Source organism: Entelurus aequoreus, linkage group LG08 (genome assembly GCF_033978785.1).
Source record: "Entelurus aequoreus isolate RoL-2023_Sb linkage group LG08, RoL_Eaeq_v1.1, whole genome shotgun sequence".
NCBI lineage: Eukaryota > Metazoa > Chordata > Actinopteri > Syngnathiformes > Syngnathidae > Entelurus > Entelurus aequoreus.
Window position 1 is genome coordinate 4,347,970 of NC_084738.1, and position 23,929 is coordinate 4,371,898.

Below are 23,929 nucleotides of genomic sequence, written 5' to 3' on the forward strand. Positions count from 1 at the left end.
AACAGCATGAAGAAACGGAAGCTCCAGAAGTTTTGTTGAGGATTGATGTTCCTTCTTTTTAATTGTTGCAATTTATTTAGATTTTTTCAGGGTCGTTAGTGACATTTTTGGTACTATCAAAGAGTACCACTCGGCCAGGGACGAAGGATGTCATAGAGCAGTGACTACGTTTGTGGACAAAAGCTTGCAACATTTTGCAAGCACAAAAAAATGGGGCTTCCACGGGCAGCTATTGTTGCTTTTTTGTAATGTACCTATTTTTGGGGCCCCTGAAATTGTCCTATCCTCCTCCCAATGTGATGCCCAAAGAAAATAATCCCACATGTTGGTGACAACTTGAGTAAAATTGGCAAAATAACCCACTTTGGGGCCAAAGAAAGTTGTGAGTTGGAGATAACTGGAGTCACAACAGTGACAGCACGGGACAAAGGCTTTAAAGGCCTTATTGAAATGGCTTTGTTTATTAATATTCTCCGTCTTCGATTGCGTTTATTTAAGTTAAATTAAATAAACAAATTTCGCCACACCTAGTGTATGTATATATATATATATATATATATATATATATATATATATATATATATATATATATATATATATATATATATATATATATATGTAATGATGTAGCAAGCTAGTAGTGTAGCTTGCTACAATTCTCTAGGGATAGCTTCCCCTGTAGCTTAGCTACGTTTAATTGAGAGTAACTTGTAGCTTAGCTTGCTACATTTTCCAAGTAGCTTGCCCATCACTGCCGGCCGACTCGCCTGAACCCAGCTACAGTAGACTGACCATACGTCCTCTTTTCCCCGGACATGTCCTCTTTTGCGGGGCTGTCCGGGCGGGGTTTCTTAAATGCCTCAAATGTCCGGCATTTTGAGTCTGGGTTGCGTGTATTTTCAATGTACGTCCAGGGTTAAGAAGGGGTTAAAAACAAAACAAATTGTGAAGGTGTGCGCACGCAGCAACATTCGTGAGGGAGGGGCAGAGACAGAGAGAGCGAGGGAGTGGATTGATTGACATACTTAACAACCGTCCCGATTTTCCCGGGAGACTCCCGGATTTCAGTGCCCCTCCCGAAAATCTCCCGGGGCACCCATTCTCCCGGTTTCCACCCAGACAACAATATTGAGGGTGTGCCTTAAAGGCACCGCCTTTGCGTGCCGGCTCAGTCACATTACAGTATATCTACGGCTTTTCACACACACACACAAGCGAATACAATGCATACTTGATCAACAGCCATACAGGTCACACTGAGGGTAGCCGTATAAACTACTTTAACCCTGTTCTAAATATGCGCCACACTGTGAACCCACACCAAACAAGAATGACAAACACATTTCGGGAGAACATCCGCACCGTAACACAACATAAACACAACAGAACAAATACCCAGAACCCCTTGCAGCACTAAATCTTCCGGGACGCTACAATATACACACCCGCTACCCCCTAAAACACTTTTTACACTTTTATACTGAAATAAATACACCTACAACTTTTTAAATAAAAACATAGAAAAAACTACCAGCAGCGGTAAAGTTTAGATCCATGAAGGAAAGAAGAAAGTGATTGAATGTTTAGAACTGAATACATGATTTAATAAAGTACTATCTATCTATCTATTTATATATGCATACAAATGTCTTCTTTTTTTATTATTTCTTTTAATGAATTAAGTAACGTTTATGACAACCTTTTTCCAAAACACAATATAGAATGTGAGATATAACAGGACAATGCATACGTTTATCATTTGTTTTCAAAACGCTTACAAAATAGTGGGACCCCAAAAATGTACAGTGGGACCCCATTTTTATGACTTGATGGGACCCCCATTTTGAAAATTCCTAGCGCCAACACTGTTGTCAACAGAGGAGAAAAAATGCTTTATTTAAATAAAAATATTATTTATTAAGCAAGTTCAAGTATCATTGGCAAATGTTCACCTAGTCCCGGCCTTGGCGTGCTGCCCACCTTGGCACGCATACATGTGTCCTCTTTTTGGGATTTCAGAATATGGTCAGCCTAAGCCAGGGGTCACCAACCTTTTTGAAAGCAAGAGCTACTTCTTGGGTAGTGATTAATGCGAAGGGCTACCAGTTTGATACACACTTAAATAATTTGCCAGAAATAGCCAATTTGCTCAATTTACCTTTAACTCTATGTTATTATTAATAATTAATGATATTCACACTTAATTGAACGGTTTAAAAGAGGAGAAAACACAAAAAAAATGACAATTACATTTTGAAACATAGTTTATCTTCAATTTCGACTCTTTAAAATTCAAAATTCAACCGAAAAAAAGAAGAGAAAAACTTAAAAAAATAATTTATGGAACATCATTAGTAATTTTTCCTGATTAAGATTAATTTTACAATTTTGATGACATGTTTTAAATAGGTTAAAATCCAATCTACACTTTGTTAGAATATATAACAAATTGGACCAAGCTATATTTGTAACAAAGACAAATCATTATTTCTTCTAGATTTTCCAGAACAAAAATGTTAAAAGAAATTCAAAATACTTTAAAATAAGATTTAAATTTGATTCTACAGATTTTCTAGATTTGCCAGAATAATTTTTTTGAATTTTAATCATAATAACTTTGAAGAAATATTTCACCAATATTCTTAAGTAGAAAAAACAGAAGCTAAAATGAAGAATTAAATTAAAATGTATTTAATATTCTTTACAATAAAATGAATAAATTTACTTGAACATTGATTTAAATTGTCAGGAAAGAAGAGGAAGGAATTTAAAAGGTAAAAAGGTATATGTGTTTAAAAATCCTAAAATCATTTTTAAGGTTGTATTTTTTCTCTAAAATTGTCTTTCTGAAAGTTATAAGAAGCAAAGTAAAAAAAATAATGAATTTATTTAAACAAGTGAAGACCAAGTCTTTAAAATATTTTCTTGGATTTTCACATTCTATTTGAGTTTTGTCTCTCTTAAAAATGTCGAGCAAAGCGAGACCAGCTTGCTAGTAAATAAATAAAATTTAAAAAATAGAGGCAGCTCACTGGTAAGTGCTGCTATTTGAGCTATTTTTAGAACAGGCCAGCGGGCTACTCATCTGGTCCTTGCGGGCTACCTGGTGCCCGCGGGCACCGCGTTGGTGACCCCTGGCCTAAGCCATACTTGCCAACCTTGAGACCTCCGATTCCGGGAGGTGGGGGGTGGGGTGGGACGTGGTCGGTGGTGGGGTGGGGGCGTGGTTAAGAGGGGAGGAGTATATTTACAGCTAGAATTCACCAACTCGAGTATTTCATATATATTTCATATATATATATATATATATATATATATATATATATATATATATATATATATATATATATATATATATATATATATATATATATATATGTATATATATATATATATGTATGAAATACTTGACTTTCAGTGAATTCTAGCTATATATATATATATATATATATATATATATATATATATATATATATATATATATATATATATATATATATATATATATATATATATATATATATATATATATATATATATATATATATGTATGTGTGGGAAAAAATCACAAGACTATTTCATCTCTACAGGCCTGTTTCATGAGGGGTTTCCTCAATCCTCAGGAAATCTCCTGAGGATTGAGGAAACCTCTCATGAAACAGGCCTGTAGAGATGAAATAGTCTTGTGATTTTTTCCCACACATACATATTACGCTCTACCACGGTATCGAGCACTATTATTTGGATAATCTAATTAAGACATATATATATATATATATATATATATATATATATATATATATATATATATATATATATATATATATATATATATATATATATATATATATATATATATATATATATATATATATATATATATATATATATATATATATATATTTATTTTATTATACATATAAATAAAAGAAATACTTGAATTTCAGTGTTCCGGAGGCTATCCAGTAGATGGCAGTATTTTCCTGTTTAAGAGTGTCACAACATTGCTGTTTACGGCAGACGAACTGCTTTACGGTAGACGAAAACGTGACTGCTGTTGTTGTGTGTTGTTACCGCGCTGGGAGGACGTTAATGAAACTGCCTAACAATAAACCCACATAAGAAACCAAGAACTCGCCCTCGATCATTCTACAGTTATAACGTGATTGGGCAGGCACGCTGTTTATATTGTGGGAAAGCGGACGTGAAAACAGACTGTCGCCGCTGTCCCCACTCAGGTCAGCATTGAGCTGGAGGGGGCGTGGCCTCCAGCTCCGGCTGAATTCCAGGAGTTTATCAGGAGAAAATTTCTTCCGGGAGGTTATCGGGTGAGGCGCTGAATTCCGGGAGTCTCCCGGTAAAACCGTGAGGGTTGGCAAGTACGACCTAAGCTAGAGCTAATACGACGTCCCTCCTGTCTGTGCCGCCTCCTTCCCCCTGTACATCATAACACTTAGACTCATAACATGCAACTCAAGATAGTTTAAGCCTTCTTATCATTTTGATGATTATGGCTTACAGCTTATGAAAACCGTAAATTGAAAATCTCAGAAAATGTGTTTTTTTTGTAAGCAGTGCTCGTCAAAATTATAACAAATAAAGGCTTGTTATATCCCACTTTTCATATAATGACTTTATATCATATATTTGATCCACATTTGAAGTTGAATTGCTGACATGTATTGACTTTTGCACAATATTCAAATTTTTGGAGTTCACCTGTGTATGGGAATCCCCAAGGACATGGTGGCATTGTCTGTTGTTGCAGTCCCGCAACCAATGGATTGTAAAGTCCCACCTTCACTTCACTGTATCATAGTTTCCATGAAAGTGCCGCACATCGACTAGCTTCTCGGAGCAACGAGCTCAAGCTCTCCAAATGGCCCATAAACCTTTTGGAATAATGTGCGGAGTTCCTGCAGTGTAAGCTCTTTTCAAAAGGATGCCAGAACTCTGCCTGATCCCAAATGGCTCTCGATGGCACTTTTTCTTTTTAAAGTCTCCACTTTTGCAATTCTTACCCTTAAGACTTGTACAGGCCTCACAAAGCCTGAGAGGATTTCCCTGACAAATCCCCCGGAAACAGGCGCGCTTCAAAAGGTGCTTTGACGCAAAAGAATAAAGACGCCTACATCAAGGTAGCGACGTCTGCTTCACTCTGTTTTCTCTTTTGTGTGACCGCAGTCACAATCAGGGATTGCTCACAGTCAGACAAAGGGGTACAGTACCGTCATATCTCTTAGGAATAATTACTGAACTCACCTGACTCCTGCTAACCTGCACTCAGCACTAGTACTGCAATCATCTTTTGTACGAATTGAAGCTCTCACACAAGTCATACAAAGAAAGAACGATCTTTCGGTGTGCCCAGGCCTTGGACATATTTCCTAATGTGAGTATGATACATAATACTTCAAAACGATATTACTGGACTCCCCTGTCTCCTGCTAGTCCACACTAGCACTGCTCTTTGTTTTTTTTTCTCGTCCTGTCCAGCTACTCGGGCAAATCATATTGTTGATGTAGATCAGGGGTCACCAACGCGGTGCCCGCGGGCACCAGGTAGCCCGTATGGACCAGATGAGTAGCCCGCTGGCCTGTTCTAAAAATAGCTCAAATAGCAGCACTTACCAGTGAGCTGCCTCTATTTTTTAAATTGTATTTATTTACTAGCAAGCTGGTCTCGCTTTGCCCGACATTTTTAATTCTAGGAGAGACAAAACTCAAATAGAATTTGAAAATCCAAGAAAATATTTTACAGACTTGGTCTTCACTTGTTTAAATAAATTCATTTATTTTTTTTACTTTGCTTCTTATAACTTTCAGAAAGACAATTTTAGAGAAAAAATACAACCTTAAAAATGATTTTAGCATATTTAAACACATATAGCGTAATTTCCGGACTATAAGCCGCTACTTTTTCCCTCGTTCTGGTCCCTGCGGCTTATACAAGGGTGCGGCTTATTTACGGCCTGTTCTTCTCCGACACCGACGAAGAGGATTTCGGCGGTTTTAGTACGCAGGAGGAAGACGATGACACAATGATTAAAGACTGACTTTTCATATACCGGTAGGCTGGTTATTTTGATAACGTACAGGCGAGCACTTTGTATTACTTTGCACCGTTGTATTATTTGTACTCTGCACGAATGCTGTTCGCCATGTCAAAGATGTGAAAGTTTGATTGAATGATTGAAAGATTTATTGTTAATAAATCAAACAGTCATCTCTGTCCCGACAATCCCCTCCGTGGTAGCAGGAACCCCTATATACTACGCTAATTACACATCAAAACCCTGCGGCTTATAGTCGGGTGCGGCTTATATATGGAGCAATCTGTATTTTCCCCTAAATTTAGCTGGTGCGGCTTATAGTCAGGTGCGGCTTATAGTCCGGAAATTACGGTACTTATGCAATGCCAGGCTTCCCACTAACTGACAAAGAAACAGATAACAGATTTGGTGTCCAGTTCAAAGTGTGAAATGATTTATTTAAAAATTTGAGAGTTGACTTTTGTATTTTACATGAGGTATTATTTGTACAAACATGGTGCAAAGTAATTCATGATTTGTTCAAAAATGTTAGTGGCTAGCTAGTTAAAATGGGATATTGTGATTTCACAAGACTGTCTTAGAAGTGATCATTTGAAAATATTCAATTTGAAAAATGTGCACTTAGAGAAAATTTAAAAATAAAGTGTTGCATATTGATATTTATCTGTTTCTATATATATTTATTGTGATAAATCATTAAGATGATCAGTGTTTCCACAAAGATAAACATAATTAATTATTAATAATAACATAGAGTTAAAGGTAAATTGAGCAAATTGGCTATTTCTGGCAATTTATTGAAGTGTGTATCAAACTGGTAGCCCTTCGCATTAATCACTACCCAAGAAGTAGCTCTTGCTTTCAAAAAGGTTGGTGACCCCTGATGTAGATGCTCATATCGGCTGTACGGATTTACTTTACAAAAGAGAAGTGTGGGATACTTCTCTTGTTGCCTTATTTGTATTTAACTTTAATAAATGGATTTATGTTATTATTTGGTGCAGCTGGGCTGGAGCAGGAGGGGATGGAAAGAGAAGAATAAGGAAGACAGAGGGGGAAATTGCGGGGACAAGAGGTGGATGAGACAACGAGACAACAACAACAACAAACACAACAATAACAACAACAACAGAACAACATCAGTGAATAGGATATGTACAAATATGATAGTAAAAGTGATAGCAGAGAAGCAGTTAGTGAAATAAATATCAATAACACAGAAATGACAATGAACACTATTACACTATAAATCAGGGGTGCTCACACCTTTTCTGCAGGCGAGCTACTTTTCAATTGATCAAGTCGCGGGGATCTACCTCATTCATATATATAATTTATATTTACTTATTTATGAAATATATGTTTTTGTTAACAAGTTAAAGGTGTTTAATGATAATGCAAGCATGTTTAACACATATAGTTAATATTGTTAACAAGTTAAAGGTGTTTAAAGATAATACAAGCATGTTTAACACATATCGTTAATATTGTTAATAAATTAAAGTTGTTTAATGATAATACAAGAATGTTTAATACATATGGTTAATATTGTTAACAAGTTAAAGGTGTTTAAAGATAATACAAGCATGTTTAACACATATAGTTAATATTGTTAATAAATTAAAGGTGTTTAATGATGATACAAGAATGTTTAATACATATAGTTAATATTGTTAACAAGTTAAAGGTGTTTAAAGATAATGCAAGCATGTTTAACACATATAGTTAATAATGTTAACAAGTTAAAGGTGTTTCAAGATAATACAAGCATGTTTAACACATATCATTAATATTGTTAACTAGTTAAAGGTGTTTAAAGATAATACAAGCATGTTTAACACATATAGTTAATATTGTTAATAAATTAAAGGTGTTTAATGATAATACAAGAATGTTTAACACATATAGTTAATATTGTTAACAAGTTAAAGGTGTTTAATGACAATACAAGAATGTTTAATACATATAGTTAATATTGTTAACAAGTTAAAGGTGTTTAATGATAATAAAATAATATTTAATACATATAGTTAATATTGTTAACAAGTTAAAGGTGTTTAAAGATAATACAAGCATGTTTAACACATATAGTTAATATTGTTAATAAATTAAAGGTGTTTAATGATAATACAAGAATGTTTAATACATATAGTTAATATTGTTAACAACTTAAAGGTGTTTAAAGATAATGCAAGCATGTTTAACACATATAGTTAATATTGTTAACAAGTTAAAGGTGTTTCAAGATAATACAAGCATGTTTAACACATATAGTTAATATTGTTAATAAATGAAAGGTGTTTAGCGATAATACAAGAATGTTTAATACATATCGTTAATATTGTTAACAAGTTAAAGGTGTTTAAAGATAATATAAGAATGTTTAATACATATAGTTAATATTGTTAACAAGTTAAAGGTGTTTAAAGATAATACAAGCATGTTTAACACATATAGTTAATATTGTTAACAAGTTAAAGGTGTTTCAAGATAATACAAGCATTTTTAACACATATCGTTAATATTGTTAACAAGTTAAAGGCGTTTAAAGATAATACAAGCATGTTTAACACATATAGTTAATATTGTTAACAAGTTAAAGGTGTTTAAAGATAATACAAGCATGTTTAACACATATAGATTCCTTTCTTTCATGAAGACAAGAATATAAGTTGGTGTATTACCTGATTGTGATGACTTGCATTGATAGGAATCAGACAGTAGTGATGATAACGTCCACATTTTCAAATGGAGGAGAAAAAAAGTCCTCCTTTCTGTCCAATACCACATGAAAGTGGTTGGTTTTTGGCATCTTATTTGTCCAGCTTCCGTACTCCTTTGCATACACTTTACAAGAAATACATTGGCGGCAAACTCCATAGCTTGCTAGCTTGTGCACGACAGCTTTCTGAGACTCTTATTTTGTTAGCGCAGGCAGGATGAAGCAGCGCTTTTATTGTGCAACTGTGCAGTCGCTCTTTGGAGTTTTGACGACAGGCACCAGAGTCTGTTGAAATAAAAAGTGTTTCTCGCCTTCATGTCTGTAATTTTTTCTTAATAATGAGCTGGCAGCAGCCAGCGTCGTCTCAGAAGACCCTCGGGTGCCGTGAATGTCAATCAAGTGACGAAAGTGACGTCATAGTGAAGATTTATGATCGCTCATTTTTAGGACTATTTTTTTAATGCCTGGCTGGCGATTGACTGACACACCCTCCGTGATCGACCGGTAGCTCGCGGTCGACGTAATGAGCACCCCTGCTATAAATGGAGCAGTACAAATACCAAAAGAAAAAGCACTCTTGTTAATGAATAATAACAATAAATGACCTATATTATTAACAATACAATTGTTTCAAATGCAACAATACATATATGTAATGATAATTTGAATTGCAAATTGAAAGCAGATAAATGGAGGAGAAGAAAGAGAAGCGAACTGTATTAACCTTGTAGATTGTTATAGTAACAATAGGTTAAGCTGCTCTACAGCACTAATACTGCAATCATACCAGATCCAGGCCCACCTCTTCCACATTTGGGTAAAGATTGTGACGCTCACACTAGGAAAACAAACACTTTGCTATGTTACTCATTGGTAATTAAATATTAGAATCAGTTATGATTTTGTATGATTTTTCACCTTTTTTTGTAAGGGGCGCCGGAAGTTGGCGCTCCTGTTCTGTCTCCCGGTAATGTTTGTCTGCTCTTGATTGGGATTGTGCTGAAAATCTTAATTTCCCCTCGGGGATGAATAAAGTATTTCTGATTCTGATTCTGTATACCGTCAGTGGCTTAATTGGGGCCCTAAGCAAAATGTATTTAGAGAATTACAACATTTCTTCACACTTTTTTATTTATGTAAAACGATTTTTCTACTTTTTTAATCAAATTTGAATTTAATTTGGTGCATTTTTTGTACTAAAACATGTTTAAAGGAAAGTCATATTTTTTTGTTCAAATTAACCGACTTAGCATATTTATCCATCTATCCATCCATCCATCCATCCATCCATCCATCCATCCATCTTCTTCCGCTTATCCGAGGTCGGGTCGCGGGGGGCAGCAGCCTAAGCAGGGAAGCCCAGACTTCCCTCTCCCCAGCCACTTCGTCCAGCTCTTCCCGGGGGATCCCGAGGCGTTCCCAGGCCGGCCGGGAGACATAGTCTCCCCAATGTGTCCTGGGTCTTCCCCGTGGCCTCCTACCAGTCAGACGTGAGGCGTTCGGGTGGCATCCTGACCAGATGCCCGAACCACCTCATCTGGCTCCTCTCCATGTGGAGGAGCAGCGGCTTTACTTTGAGTTCCTCCCGGATGACAGAGCTTCTCACCCTATCTCTAAGGGAGAGACCCGCCACCCGGCGGAGGAAACTCATTTGGGCCGCTTGTACCCGTGATCTTGTCCTTTCGCTCATAACCCAAAGCTCATGACCATAGGTGAGGATGGGAACGTAGATCGACCGGTAAATTGAGAGCTTTGCCTTCCGGCTCAGCTCCTTCTTCACCACAACGGATCGATACAGCGTCCGCATTACTGAAGACGCCGCACCGATCCGCCTGTCGATCTCACGATCCACTCTTCCCTCACTCGTGAACAAGACTCTGAGGTACTTGAACTCCTCCACTTGGGGCAGGGTCTCCTCCGCAACCCGGAGATGGCACTCCACCCTTTTCCGGGCGATTCTGATTCTGATTCTGTATACCGTTAGTGGCTTAATTGGGGCCCTAAGCAAAATGTATTTAGAGAATTACAACATTTCTTCACACTTTTTTATTTATGTAAAACGATTGTTGGAGCCAATCTATATTATTTATTTATTAATTGTTTGACAATGAAATCAAATAATGTCAAGAATGATGTTAATGAATTATTGGATGTTTTAGATTTCATTGTGATTGACTGATTGTTTTCAGCTGCTCACGCTCCTACTGGTGAGCCACTTCCTCCTCCTAGAATTAAGAAGACAGGACAGCTGGGTGCTCTTGGTCTGTCTATCATGTTGAAGGAGTGAGGAGTGAAACAGTTTGTTTACCGCTAAACAAGCCACGCTAAACAAGCCACGCTAAACAAGCCACGCTAAAACAACTTATTTTGAAGCCACGCTAAACAAGTTATTTTGACGCCACGCTAAAACAACTTATTTTGAAGCCACGCTAAACTAGTTAGTTTGAAGCCACGCTAAACAAGTTATTTTGACGCCACGCTAAACAAGCCACGCTAAACAAGCCACGCTAAAACAACTTATTTTGAAGCCACGCTAAACAAGCCACGCTAAAACAACTTATTTTGAAGCCACGCTAAACAAGTTATTTTGACGCCACGCTAAAACAACTTATTTTGAAGCCACGCTAAACTAGTTAGTTTGAAGCCACGCTAAACAAGTTATTTTGACGCCACGCTAAAACAACTTATTTTGAAGCCACGCTAAACTAGTTAGTTTGAAGCCACGCTAAACTAGTTATTTTTGAAGCCACGCTAAAACAAGTTATTTTTGAAGCCACGCTAAAACAAGTTATTTTTGAAGCCACGCTAAACTAGTTAGTTTGAAGCCACGCTAAACTAGTTAGTTTGAAGCCACGCTAAACTAGTTAGTTTGAAGCCACGCTAAACAAGTTATTTTGACGCCACGCTAAAACAACTTATTTTGAAGCCACGCTAAACTAGTTAGTTTAAAGCCACGCTAAACTAGTTATTTTTGAAGCCACGCTAAAACAAGTTATTTTTGAAGCCACGCTAAAACAACTTATTTTGAAGCCACGCTAAACTAGTTAGTTTGAAGCCACGCTAAACTAGTTAGTTTGAAGCCACGCTAAACAAGTTATTTTGACGCCACGCTAAAACAACTTATTTTGAAGCCACGCTAAACTAGTTAGTTTGAAGCCACGCTAAACTAGTTAGTTTGAAGCCACGCTAAACAAGTTATTTTGACGCCACACTAAAACAACTTATTTTGAAGCCACGCTAAACTAGTTAGTTTGAAGCCACGCTAAACTACTTAGTTTGAAGCCACGCTAAACTAGTTAGTTTGAAGCCACGCTAAACTAGTTAGTTTGAAGCCACGCTAAACAAGTTATTTTGACGCCACTCTAAAACAACTTATTTTGAAGCCACGCTAAACTAGTTAGTTTGAAGCCACGCTAAACTAGTTATTTTTGAAGCCACGCTAAAACAAGTTATTTTTGAAGCCACGCTAAATAAGTTATTTTGATTATGTTGAAAGTCAACCGCGGAGAATATTTTTTGTTTGTGAAAATAAATTATGATCATTTGGAATCTAGAAATATCTCCGCGAGTGCTTATTAAGGAATTTAGTGAGTCAAACACCTCCTCCTCAAGACTACTCTGCATTACTTTATTTTTATTTTTTCGAACTTTTTGGAACGCAACAGTAGCCGTTACAACGATTTTTCTACTTTTTTAATCAAATTTGAATTTAATTTGGTGCATTTTTTGTACTAAAACCTGTTTAAAGGAAAGTCATATTTTTTTTGTTCAAATTAACCGACTTAGCATAATTAAAACATAAGATAAAAATAAACTCCGCCCAGGGTTTGAACTACCTTTCAAGACCATCACTATTGCTTCGTGCCTCCGGGAACAGTAAGAATATCTGGGGAAATTTGCTATTAGAGTGGTACCTTAACTTATGAGCTCCAAGGGTTCCCGACCGAGCTCGTAACTCAAAACATTCATATCTCAAATCAGCTCCGCCCATTGAAATCAATTTAGTTCCTTGCTTGGCCCCCACAAACACCACAATTTTAACAAGAAAAACAAACTTTTAGATAGGAAATGGTCTTTGAAAAACAATACAACACAGTGGCGTGCCGTCACTAGAGGCAGGGGAGGCATGGCCTCACCTGCCATCATGGAAAGAAAAAAACAGTAAAAAGAAAAAAAATTAATTAAATTGTTATATGTATCCAGTGATTATACTAAAGTTATTTTCCATTTAACTTCACCAGTTTTAGATTATTTTTATCTTTATTTTCACATTTGCTGTTCAAATACTGAGAAGAGACGGTGCGGTGATCAGCAGCCAGTTGAGGCACGTCACTCAGTTGTGCCTCACCATGGATTGCGACTCGGCTAACTGCTGGCCTGCTGTGCAGTGAGACCGTATTGCTATATGAATTATATTATACATTTCCATAGTTTAGTTAGCTGAGGTATATAACGTACAGTGTATTTTGTCAACAACTGTATGTGTGTAACGTATTTCTTGTGCTGAGCGATCATAAAACTGGAGGCTCGTCTCATAACCCCGCCTCCTGGTGCCAAGCACCTCCGCCGCAGAATGCACCGCCCGACGGGAGCGCCACACCAACCAAAGCCCACACCCAAACCCTCCACGTGCAAGACCGAATCCACTTAACAAGAAGCCAAAAAGTGCAAAAACAACAATGCTCGCCGTGAACAGGGACACAACATTAGGTACACCTGCAGACTACAGCGCGGATTTCATATTTCATTCATTCACAACTCTTCCAACACGAACACCACTGCTCCCGCACTTATAAGTAAAGGTAAGACCATAATAACGTTTTTTTTAATTAAATGTGCTTTTTTTGTGTGCTACGGTTTGTAAGTGTAAAGTTAAAGTTAAGTATACCAATGATTGTCACACACACACTAGGTGTGGTGAAATTTGTCCTCTGCATTTGACCCATCCCCTTGTTCACCCCCTGGGAGGTGAGGGGAGCAGTGGGCAACAGCGGCGCCGTGCCTGGGAATCATTTTTGGTGATTTAACCCCCAATTCCAACCCTTGATGCTGAGTGCCAAGCAGGGAAGAATGCTGGTATGAGCTTTTAAACATAACCCGTTAACTGCTGCCAATCAAATGGTGAATAAGATACTCTTTAGGGTTCATATGTTTGTAAATCTGACTGTGATGAAGTCAGTGCCTCACCTGACATGAACCTCACCGCACGCCACTGATACAACAGCATATAGTACAAACCACTACAATAGTTGTTTTTGAAAGAATGCAATAATATTGTTCAGCATTTACCTTGGAGAGCAGACTTGCGTAGCTGCTTCTCCGTCTTGTAACAACAGGAACTAAGGAATCATTGTTTATGTTGCGCATGAATGTGATTGAGTGACTGACTCGAGGTCGGAGTTGACAGCAAGCTTTGTGTACTAACGGTAACCCAGCAGGCACGAGACATTGAAACAACATTGAGAACTTGTTGAATTAGGTCCTGGCGATGAGCAACTCAAACTTAAAGGGGAACTGCACTTTTGGGGGAATTTTCTCATTAATTATGAATGACATGACGACGGACGGATTTTTTTTAATGCATTCTAAATAATAAATAAACATGAATAAAAGTCTGCCAATGGTAGCTCCTCTATTTCGCCAATAAAATCCAATAAATAACCATTCAAAAAGCGCCAACAATACTCCATTTACATTTCGTGACTTGAATATTAATCAAGTATTAGTGATATTGTTATTATAAGAGCTAACGCAAACAAACTAATTATAGCAGCGTGTGTCCCTATGTTTACATCATCGAGTGGTCCGCTGCTTCCTCGCTTCCTTGCTCCCTGTAAGTTTATTGTGGGTCATAAATCATGCATCTCACCTGTTCAGAAGACGTCTGAGTAGGTATTCCGACAAGTTGGTACATTTAGGACTCGAAATTAGCCGTAAGAACACAAAAAGACAATTGGTTCCCCAGCCTCCCCATCCCGTTTCTTTCGCAAGGATTATGAGTCATTTTTCATTTAAATAGGAATATACGAACATCCTAGCAGTCGGCATTCCTAATGACAGCAGACCTTGTACAGTAAGTGATGTTTCATTATGTGTGTTGGCTCTCATAAAGTCTGCAGTGAGTAATAATCAGTGATGAAAAAAAAAAGCGAACGTGATGTTCTTATTTTTTTATTTATGCTAAATTGATCAAAATACGTAAATATTAAATGTTATTATAAATGTCCTCGTGACTACATTACATCATGTATATAAAACCTCAATGGAGGTGTTTGGATGTTTTTTTAAGGGGTTTGTAGGCAGAATTGCACGACTCCCATAGGCTACATTGTAAGCAAACTTTTGACCACATTTATTTAATATCTAGAATGCAAAAACATTCAAATAACATCCTAGTGGTTAGAGTGTCCGCCCTGAGATCGGTAGGTTGTGAGTTCAAACCCCGGCCGAGTCACACCAAAGACTATAAAAATGGGAGCCATTACCTCCCTGCTTGGCACTCAGCATCAAGGGTTGGAATTGGGGGTTAAATCACCAAAAATTATTCCTGGGCGCGGCACCGCTGCTGCTCACTGCTCCCCTCACCTCCTAGGGGGTGATCAAGGGTGATGGGTCAAATGCAGGGAATAATTTCGCCACACCTAGTGTGTGTGTGACAATCATTGCTACTTTAACTTATCTGTCTTTCCTAATGAATTTGAACGATAGGCAAAACTCCAAAAAAAGTGCAGTTCCCCTTTAACATTGGAACAACATGCTTTTTGACAACGTTTAATCAATGTCGGTTTCTGACATTGTTCTGACCGTTAAATTTTGGTCATTCCCCAACCAAAATTCTACAACACAAATACAACGTTGAAACAACATGCTTTTTGACAACCTATAATCAATGTCAGGTTGTGACCGTTAAAATCTGGCCATTTCCCAACCAACAACGTGAATCCAAAGTTAGACATCAATATTGTCTCAATTTACAAATACAACAGTTTTGCAACATTGTTTCGAAGTCCGTTTTAAAGGATATGTATGTATGTATAATCAACGTTGTATCAATGTCCTGCAACGGATGGGTATGCTTAATCTTCCAGTTTGTATAGTGAGAAGACAGAACCAACTGAAGAATTGGCTCCTTCTTTTTATTTTTATGGATAAAACATTTGTTGTTTGGACGTTTGGTGTCGCTGGTCGCATGGGGTGGAGGCTGGCTCCTGCTTTGTGTGCTGCAGTCGAACGAACTGTGCTGCGGTTGGACTGACGGTGCTGCGATCGAACGGTCTTGTCACTCAGGGTTTGTTGTTCTGATTTGGTGGATGTCGACCGCTCCTTTTTCTCCGTGCTTCTCGCTTTCTCCGTTAAGATGGTTGTAAATTGTAACTCAAATCTACGCTCGCAACTTAAAGCATACCAAAAAGCTGAGAGGCAGCTTGTATCGCAAAATACTTGTAAGCAAGGGCACCTGTAAGTTGAGGTACAACTCTATATTCTTGTTAGTGACAGAGCAGTAAGGGGTTAAGATCACGTTCATGGTAAAATTTCATATGGAATTCAAATGTCATTAATTAATTGACAATTTACATGCCCTTCTTCTTCTGCCACAAACAGGCCTATGCACAGCACGTGATCTGCATATAGGGTGGGACGAACCAGATCAAAGGTTTTGAAACTTACCTGAGTTGGAGAGTGAAGCGTAGACATTTGGCTTTGGTTCAGAGGACCCTCCACCATCATTACTCGTTTCTGGACTGGGAGCCATCCAGTTTTCACGGGAGCCAGAAAACTGACCTGAGACTGTTCCTTCTTGGGCGTCTGTGTGATATGAACCCTTTCCAAACTCCCTCTGCGCTCAACAGGGACAAAGAACTCACTTTGGAGGGACTCTTGGCTGCCCATTGAGCTGACCCACTGGCTCCCGCACGAAGACGAGACCCCGCTGAAGGAGGGACTCCTGTACGGTCTCCAGGTCCGTCCACTTGCTTTTCTATCAAGGTTAGGCGTGACAGAGGTTTGACCGCTCGAAGATGGAGTTTTACCGTGGTCAGTCTGCATTCTGGGATGGTGCTGGAGCCAGCCGTCCAGTTGTCCGCCTTCAATGGCACTTTGAGGCCGTGGACGAGGACGCGAACGAGAGGACAATCTCTCACCCTCGGAGCTAAGAGTCTCAGAGTGGGACTCATCTCTGGATCTCCCCCAGCCGGTCGGCAGGTAGGCAGCTGGCCTCCGGAGAGTCATGCCTCAGGCAGCTCGGGTAACTGCTCTAAGGTCTCCAGTTTCAGGCCGTGGTGAAGGACCACGCTCTGCAAAACTACTTTTGACAAGCGAGGTTCTATTGGGCGCTGTCTCCAGTCAAGGCGTGTGAGGGATGCTCGGGCAAACAAAGAAGCTAGTGATCATACAAGGGAGGAGGACATGAGGATGCAAGGAGGGGGGTAGACTGGGTAAAAACACTTGTTGATTTATCTAAACATTATTCTTCATCGTCAAAATGTTTTGTTGCGGGACAATCAGGTCACCAGGGATGGCTCTCAATGATCACAGTGGCAATTATATTTTCATACATGTTATGCATGACTTTCATACAGCAAAATCCGTTCCTTGTTTTGCATGATCCCCCATCCCAGTGATCTTGTGATCCGCGGGTGATGATGAGCCTCGTCTGTCCCGAAGCCTTCATCTGGGCCATGTGATTGCCTACGAAGTCAACTTGTAAGTTGCAGACATCCACATGATGCGCTTCCATACATGTTTTGTTTTAGCTTAAATCTGGAGGCAAGAGTCATAAAACCACCCTAATTAACTTTCTGTTCTGTGAGTTTCCCAGTGGACTGAATGACTTAAAATATGGCGGCTCAACATGAATATGAGACGTTGCCAATACGCGGAATAAAAGCTATTTTTCCATGGAATATTTGCGTGGCTATGGCAGCGCCCTCTGGTGTTTTGATTCTCATTATAGTCACCGTGACAGCCAAAAGAAATGAAGACAGTAGTGCTGTGTCTAGTTTTGAAGGGTTTTTTTTTAATTATAAGCCATAAATTTTTATTAGAAATAGTGCCTCTCATTGTGCAAATAAATATATAACAAAACAGTGGACTGGATATAAATACCAAGTGATGTAATCATAGTGTATGTTTTGTAATCAACGTAGTTTACTGCTTTAATTAATCTCCTCTCATATATTAACTCCTGTAAAGATGTTTCCTATGCATGTTTTTGTTGCAGCAGTGCATAAAGCTTGTATTTTGTTTTATGAGGGAATATAAAAAGCACCAAAAAAAACATTAGCCATCTGGGGGTGAGGGCAGGGGAGGTGCATAATTGAGAGAGTCCTCAAAGTATGAGATTATAATATGTACATAAACAACAGAAAAACACCCCTATGGCGCTATACAGTCGTCCTTCGCCCCCCACGCTTCGAGGTTTGCGGCTTCAATCTCTCGCAGATTTTTAATTTTTTTTCATATTCAACATATTTTTGGCCTAAATTAAGCATTTTCAAGTATAAATATGTCGAAAGGACCTACAAATATCAATAGTACAGTAGTATCGGCCACTCGATGAGACAAACCCAATCAGAGCGCGATGTTCAGTATCGTGGTCTCTGATAGGTTCAGCCTCAGGCAGCATTACTATGTTGGAATAAACTAGTTAGTAAACTAACCATTACTAATGTGTTTTTTTAATTATTTTGAAAAGTGGGATTTACTTAGTTGTGTGAATGCATTCACACATATGGTTTTCTACACCAAAATTAATCTATTTATTATTATTATTATTATTCTCCAGATTTTTCCACATTTTTCACCCGATTCAAACTGTTCCAACTTAAAACTGTTCAGCCTATTCGGAAATCGCAGGTTTTCCCTTGACAAATTCCAAAAATTCCCAGATTTCCCAGAATTTTAGGTTTACCAGGACATTTTTCCCATTCAAAATGAATTGGCCATTTTTCCTACTTCCACCATTTCCACATGTTTCAACCGATTCAAACCATTCCACCTTCAACATTACCACTCATCCTGGTAATTCAAACTACCCTTTTTCCAAGTTCAAAATAATTCCAGGATTTTCTACAATTCCTTTTTTTCCAAAGCCCTATTTCCAACCTGTTTCGTTTGAATACTCCTTTTCCTTTTTTCATCCCATTTCAACTGTTCCACCGTCAAAACATTTTCCTTAGTCAGGACAAAAAAACAAGTTGGTTTAGGAACTATAAACATTCCCGGTTTTCCCGAAATTCCAGGAATACCACAATACAATTTCTCTATCAAGAAACTGTTACTACTTCAACATTTCTTGACCGATTTAAACAATTCCAACACCAACCAATTCAGCTCATTCAGGAAATTCATGCTCCTAATCATTTTGAAAAAAATCCCACTTTTCCCAAAATTCTCAAATTTCCAGGATGTTCCCACTGAAATGAATGGGACATTTTTCCGAGTAGCACAATTCCCGCATTTTTCAACCTGTTCAAACCATTCCAACATCAACACATTCCACTCATCCTGGACATTCAAACTAACACTTTCCCAAGTTCCAAACCAAATTCTGTATTTCCTGGAAATTCAAACTCTTCAACATTCTAACTATTCTTACATTAATACTACATTCTGTCAGCATTTCAGTTCAACTTCAGCATTGGAGCATTCCCACATTGCCTCATCTAGTTTAGTAATGAATTTGTAGTTAGGATAGGAAAGATGTTTCTCAAATTAATTGCAGCTACAAAATTTTGCCCAGTAACAAGCGGCAAACAGAAACTAAGCAGGAAAAGTAATAGATTTGTTTTACGATACAGGGGCTACACTTTGATTACAAATTGATTATTTGTACAACTGTATTATTACTATTGTGTAATATCTAGGGCTGCAACAACTAATCGATTACATCGATTAAAATCGATTATAAAAATAGTTGGCGATTAATTTAGTCATCGATTCGTTGGATCTATGCTATGCGCATGCGCAGAGGCAATTTAAAAAAAAAAGTTTTTTATTTATTCTTTTTTATAAACCTTTATTTATAAACTGCAACATGTACAAACAGCTGAGAAACAATAATCAAAATAAGTATGGTGCCAGTATGCTGTTTTTTTCCAATAAAATACTGGAAAAGATAGAAATGTAGTTTGTCTCTTTTATCCGATTATTAATCAAAGTAATAATCGACAGATTAATCGATTATCAAATGAATCGTTAGTTGCAGCCCTAGTATTATCATTATGTATCATGTTAATATATTGCATACTATTATTGTATACCGGTATTCTAAATGTATTACATGTAAATATTAAGTCTAGCAGGCTCCTCCTTTGGCTGCTGAGTAAGCAGTATTGCATCATTTGTGGTTTTTGGAAACATATACACTGGTGAGAACTGTAGCTGCCTGCTAAATGATAAAATTAAATAAATGTCCCTACTTGGCGAGCAGGCATCCTTGATTTCATTTTTGTGGCTTCTGAAACCACATTCAGACGCTTTGGCCTCAGTCGCCAAAAACTTGCAGCTCAAAGACGTGTGTCTTATCTATGGTTGACAGATGTGTTGTCGTACTGTGTGGGTATTATTGTCTTTCCTGATTTTATCATCTGTTTGTTACTTGCTGGTTACTTACTCTCTGCTATACGGTTCCTATCAGAATCACAATCAGCTTTATTGGCCAAGTATGTTTAACACACAATAGATTTGACTTGGTAGGCTTAGCTCTCTTGTTCAATGTAAAAAAATAAAATATTAACGATTAACTAAAATGATAAACAAGTACCTAAATAAATAATATGTGCAAGGCTAATGAATAATATTGCAGTGGTGAATAGAGCAAAGCAAAAAGGTGATGAAGTGAGCAAGAGTTAGTACATTCACAGTGATAGACTAGTTCCAGAGTTATTAAAGACTGTTCATCAGATTGATAGCCTGAGGGAAGAAACTGTTCTTATGACGGGTTGTTTTGGCATACAGTGATTTGTAACGCCTGCCAGAAAAGAGGAGTTTGAACAGTTTGTGACCAGAATGGGAGGGGTCTGCAGGGATACTACCTGCCTGTTTTCTGATCCTCGACCAGTGGTACAACTCCTTGACACCGATGATCTTTTCTGCAGTCCTGATTGTCTGTGTCTGTCCATCTTGGTTGCAGATCCAAACCAGACATTAGCCTTCTGTTGAAGTCTACAAAACATTACTTATTATTTTCTTATTACTACTTCACATTGAAGCTAGCTTATCGCCGTGGCTAGCATAGCTTTTCCTCTCCTCCTCTCTGTGTGTCTGCGCCAACCCAGTTAACACATGACATTTAAAGAATGTGAGCTAACAGTTCTTCCATGGTTAATTAGAACTAAACGCAGAACTGACATTGAGAGAACATTAGCATTAAAGCCGCATTTTAGAAACGCCTGGAGCAGGAGGGGATAGAAAGAGAAAAACAGGTAGACAGAGGGGGAAATTGCAGGGACAAGAGGGGGATAAGACAAAGAGACAACAACAACAGAACAGCCTCAGCGGATAGGATATGTGCAAATATGATGGTAAAAGTGATAGCAAAGAAGCAGTTAGTGAAATAAATATTAATAACAAAGAAATGACAATGAGCATTATTACATTACAAGTGGAGCAATACAAATACCAATAGAAATAGCACTATTGATAATGAATAATAACAATAATTTACCTCTATTATCATCAATAAAATTGTTTCAAATGCAACAATACATATATGTAATGATAACTTGAAATACAAAAGAGAGCAGATAAACGGAGGGGGAGAAAGAGAAGTGAACTGTATTAACCTTGTAGATTGTTATAGTAACAATAGGTTAAGCTTTGTCAGTGTGCCATGTGTTACCCAGTTTCCCCTAGGGGAATATCGTTAATATATGTTTGATGAAACTTGCTTGTCGACGTTCTAACTGTGATGCATCGGAGAATCAAGCATTTTCCCCACTTCTATCGTATTTGGGGTATGGTAAGATTTTGCTAAAAAAAAAAATTGTGTCCAAAAAAAATATGGCTCGCAACAAGTGAAAACATCCACAATAATACATTTTTATACATGATTAAATTAAAAATCTCACTAAGTCACCCTAGAAAGAATAATTCCAGTCAAAAGTTTCAGAAATGTAGCAAAAATATATTTTTTAATTTATTTATTTGACCATAATTTCATGCTACTTTTGTGTTAAACAAATGCTTTGCTGGTAGCCTAAATAAAAGGTGTTTTCAAGGAAACATTCAATTTAAAAAATAAAATAAAAAAATAAAATACTGGTTTGTTAAACGCAAATATACAATGTTTTTACCTTGTTGATACATTTCTCTGAGGCCTCAAAACATGTAGCAACGCCCCTGTACGCCACACAGGAATTGTGCTATTATCAAGTTACTGTAAAAAATGTGTATATTAGCGTGTAAAAATGTAGCAGTTCAAACGTTTAAAACTGTGTAACGGTGTTTAAAAAATAAACTATCCCGCTATATTTTAGTGTATGACGCCCTCCGGGTGGGAAAAGTTAGTCCCTTTGGTCCCCCTGCTGGAGTTTCCTGTCATCGGAAAAAAAAGATGGTTACCCCGAGTAGCTCCACAACTCTCGGGCTGTAAAACACACAAAAATATAACTTAAAAAATATATATACTTTTTTTTTTACATGATTAAATTTAAATTCTCACTAAGTCACCTTAGAAAGAATAATTCCAGTCAAAAGTTTCAGAAATGTAGCAAAAATATTAGATTTTTTATTTTTATTTGACCATTAATTCATGTTACTTTTGTGTTAAACAAAGCCTAAATGAAGGTGCTTTCAAGGAAACATTAAAAAAATGATAATTAAACAAAAAAATAAAATACTGGTTTGTTAAACGCAAACATATGTTTTTACCTTGTTGATACATTTCCCTGAAGCCTCAAAACATGTAGCAGCGCCCCTGTACGCCACACAGGAATTGTACTATTATCAAGTTACTGTAAAAAAATGCATTTATTAGTGTGTAAAAATGTTGCAGTTCAAACGTTTAAAATTTTGTAACGGTGTTTAAAAAAGACAATATCCCGCTATATTTTAATCAATGACGCCCTGCGGGTGGGAAAACTTAGTCCCTTTAGTCCCCTGCTGGAGTTTCCTGTCATCGGTCGGTAAAACACACAAAAATTTAACTTAAAAAAATATATATAATATTTTTTTAATACATTTAAATTAAAAATCTCACTAAGTCACCTTTGGAAAGAATAATTCCAGTCAAAAGTTTCAGAAATGTAGCAAAAATGTTTTATTTATTTTATTTTATTTGATCATCATTTCATGCTACTTTTGTGTTAAACAAATGCTTTGCTGGTAGCCTAAATAAAGGTGCTTTCAGGGAAACATCTAAAAATATATATATATTAAAAAAAAAAGAAAAATACGTGTTTGTTAAACGCAAATATATAATATTTTTACCTTGTTGATACATTTCCCTTAGGCCTCAAAACATGTAGCAGCGCCCCTGTACGCCACACAGGAATTGTGCTATTATCAAGTTACTGTAAAAAATGTGTATATTAGCGTGTAAAAATTTAGCAGTTCAAACGTTTAAAACTGTGTAACGGTGTTTAAAAATAAACTATCCCGCTATATTCTAATGTATGACGCCCTTCGGGTGGGAAAAGTTAGTCCCTTTGGTCCCCCTGCTGGAGTTTCCTGTCATCGGAAAAAAAAGATGGTTACCCCGAGTAGCTCCACAACTCTCGGTCTGTAAAACACACAAAAATATAACTTAAAAAATATATACACATTTTTTTTACATGATTAAATTAAAATTCTCACTAAATCACCTTAGAAAGAATAATTCCAGTCAAACGTTTCAGAAATGTAGCACAAATATTAGATTTTTTATTTTTATTTGACCATTAATTCATGTTACTTTTGTGTTAAACAAAGCCTAAATGAAGGTGCTTTCAAGGAAACATTAAAAAAATGATAATTAAACAAAAAAATAAAATACTGGTTTGTTAAACGCAAACATATGTTTTTACCTTGTTGATACATTTCCCTGAAGCCTCAAAACATGTAGCAGCGCCCCTGTACGCCACACAGGAATTGTACTATTATCAAGTTACTGTAAAAATTTGTGTATATTTAAAAACGTTTAAAATGTTGTAATGGTGTTTACAAAAAATATCCC

At 37.1% G+C, this 23,929-nt stretch overlaps 1 protein-coding gene across 1 annotated transcript in view; it reads right to left on the minus strand.

The window, feature by feature from the left end:
- Positions 1-17,004, minus strand: part of lg08h10orf90 (linkage group 08 C10orf90 homolog) — a 64,263-nt gene extending 47,259 nt beyond the window's left edge. Inside the window, exon 1 of the mRNA XM_062055267.1 lies at positions 16,444-17,004. Within this exon, the coding sequence (XP_061911251.1) occupies positions 16,444-17,004 (561 nt within the window). The remainder of the gene's footprint in view (positions 1-16,443) is intronic.
- Positions 17,005-23,929: the final 6,925 nt, after the last annotated feature.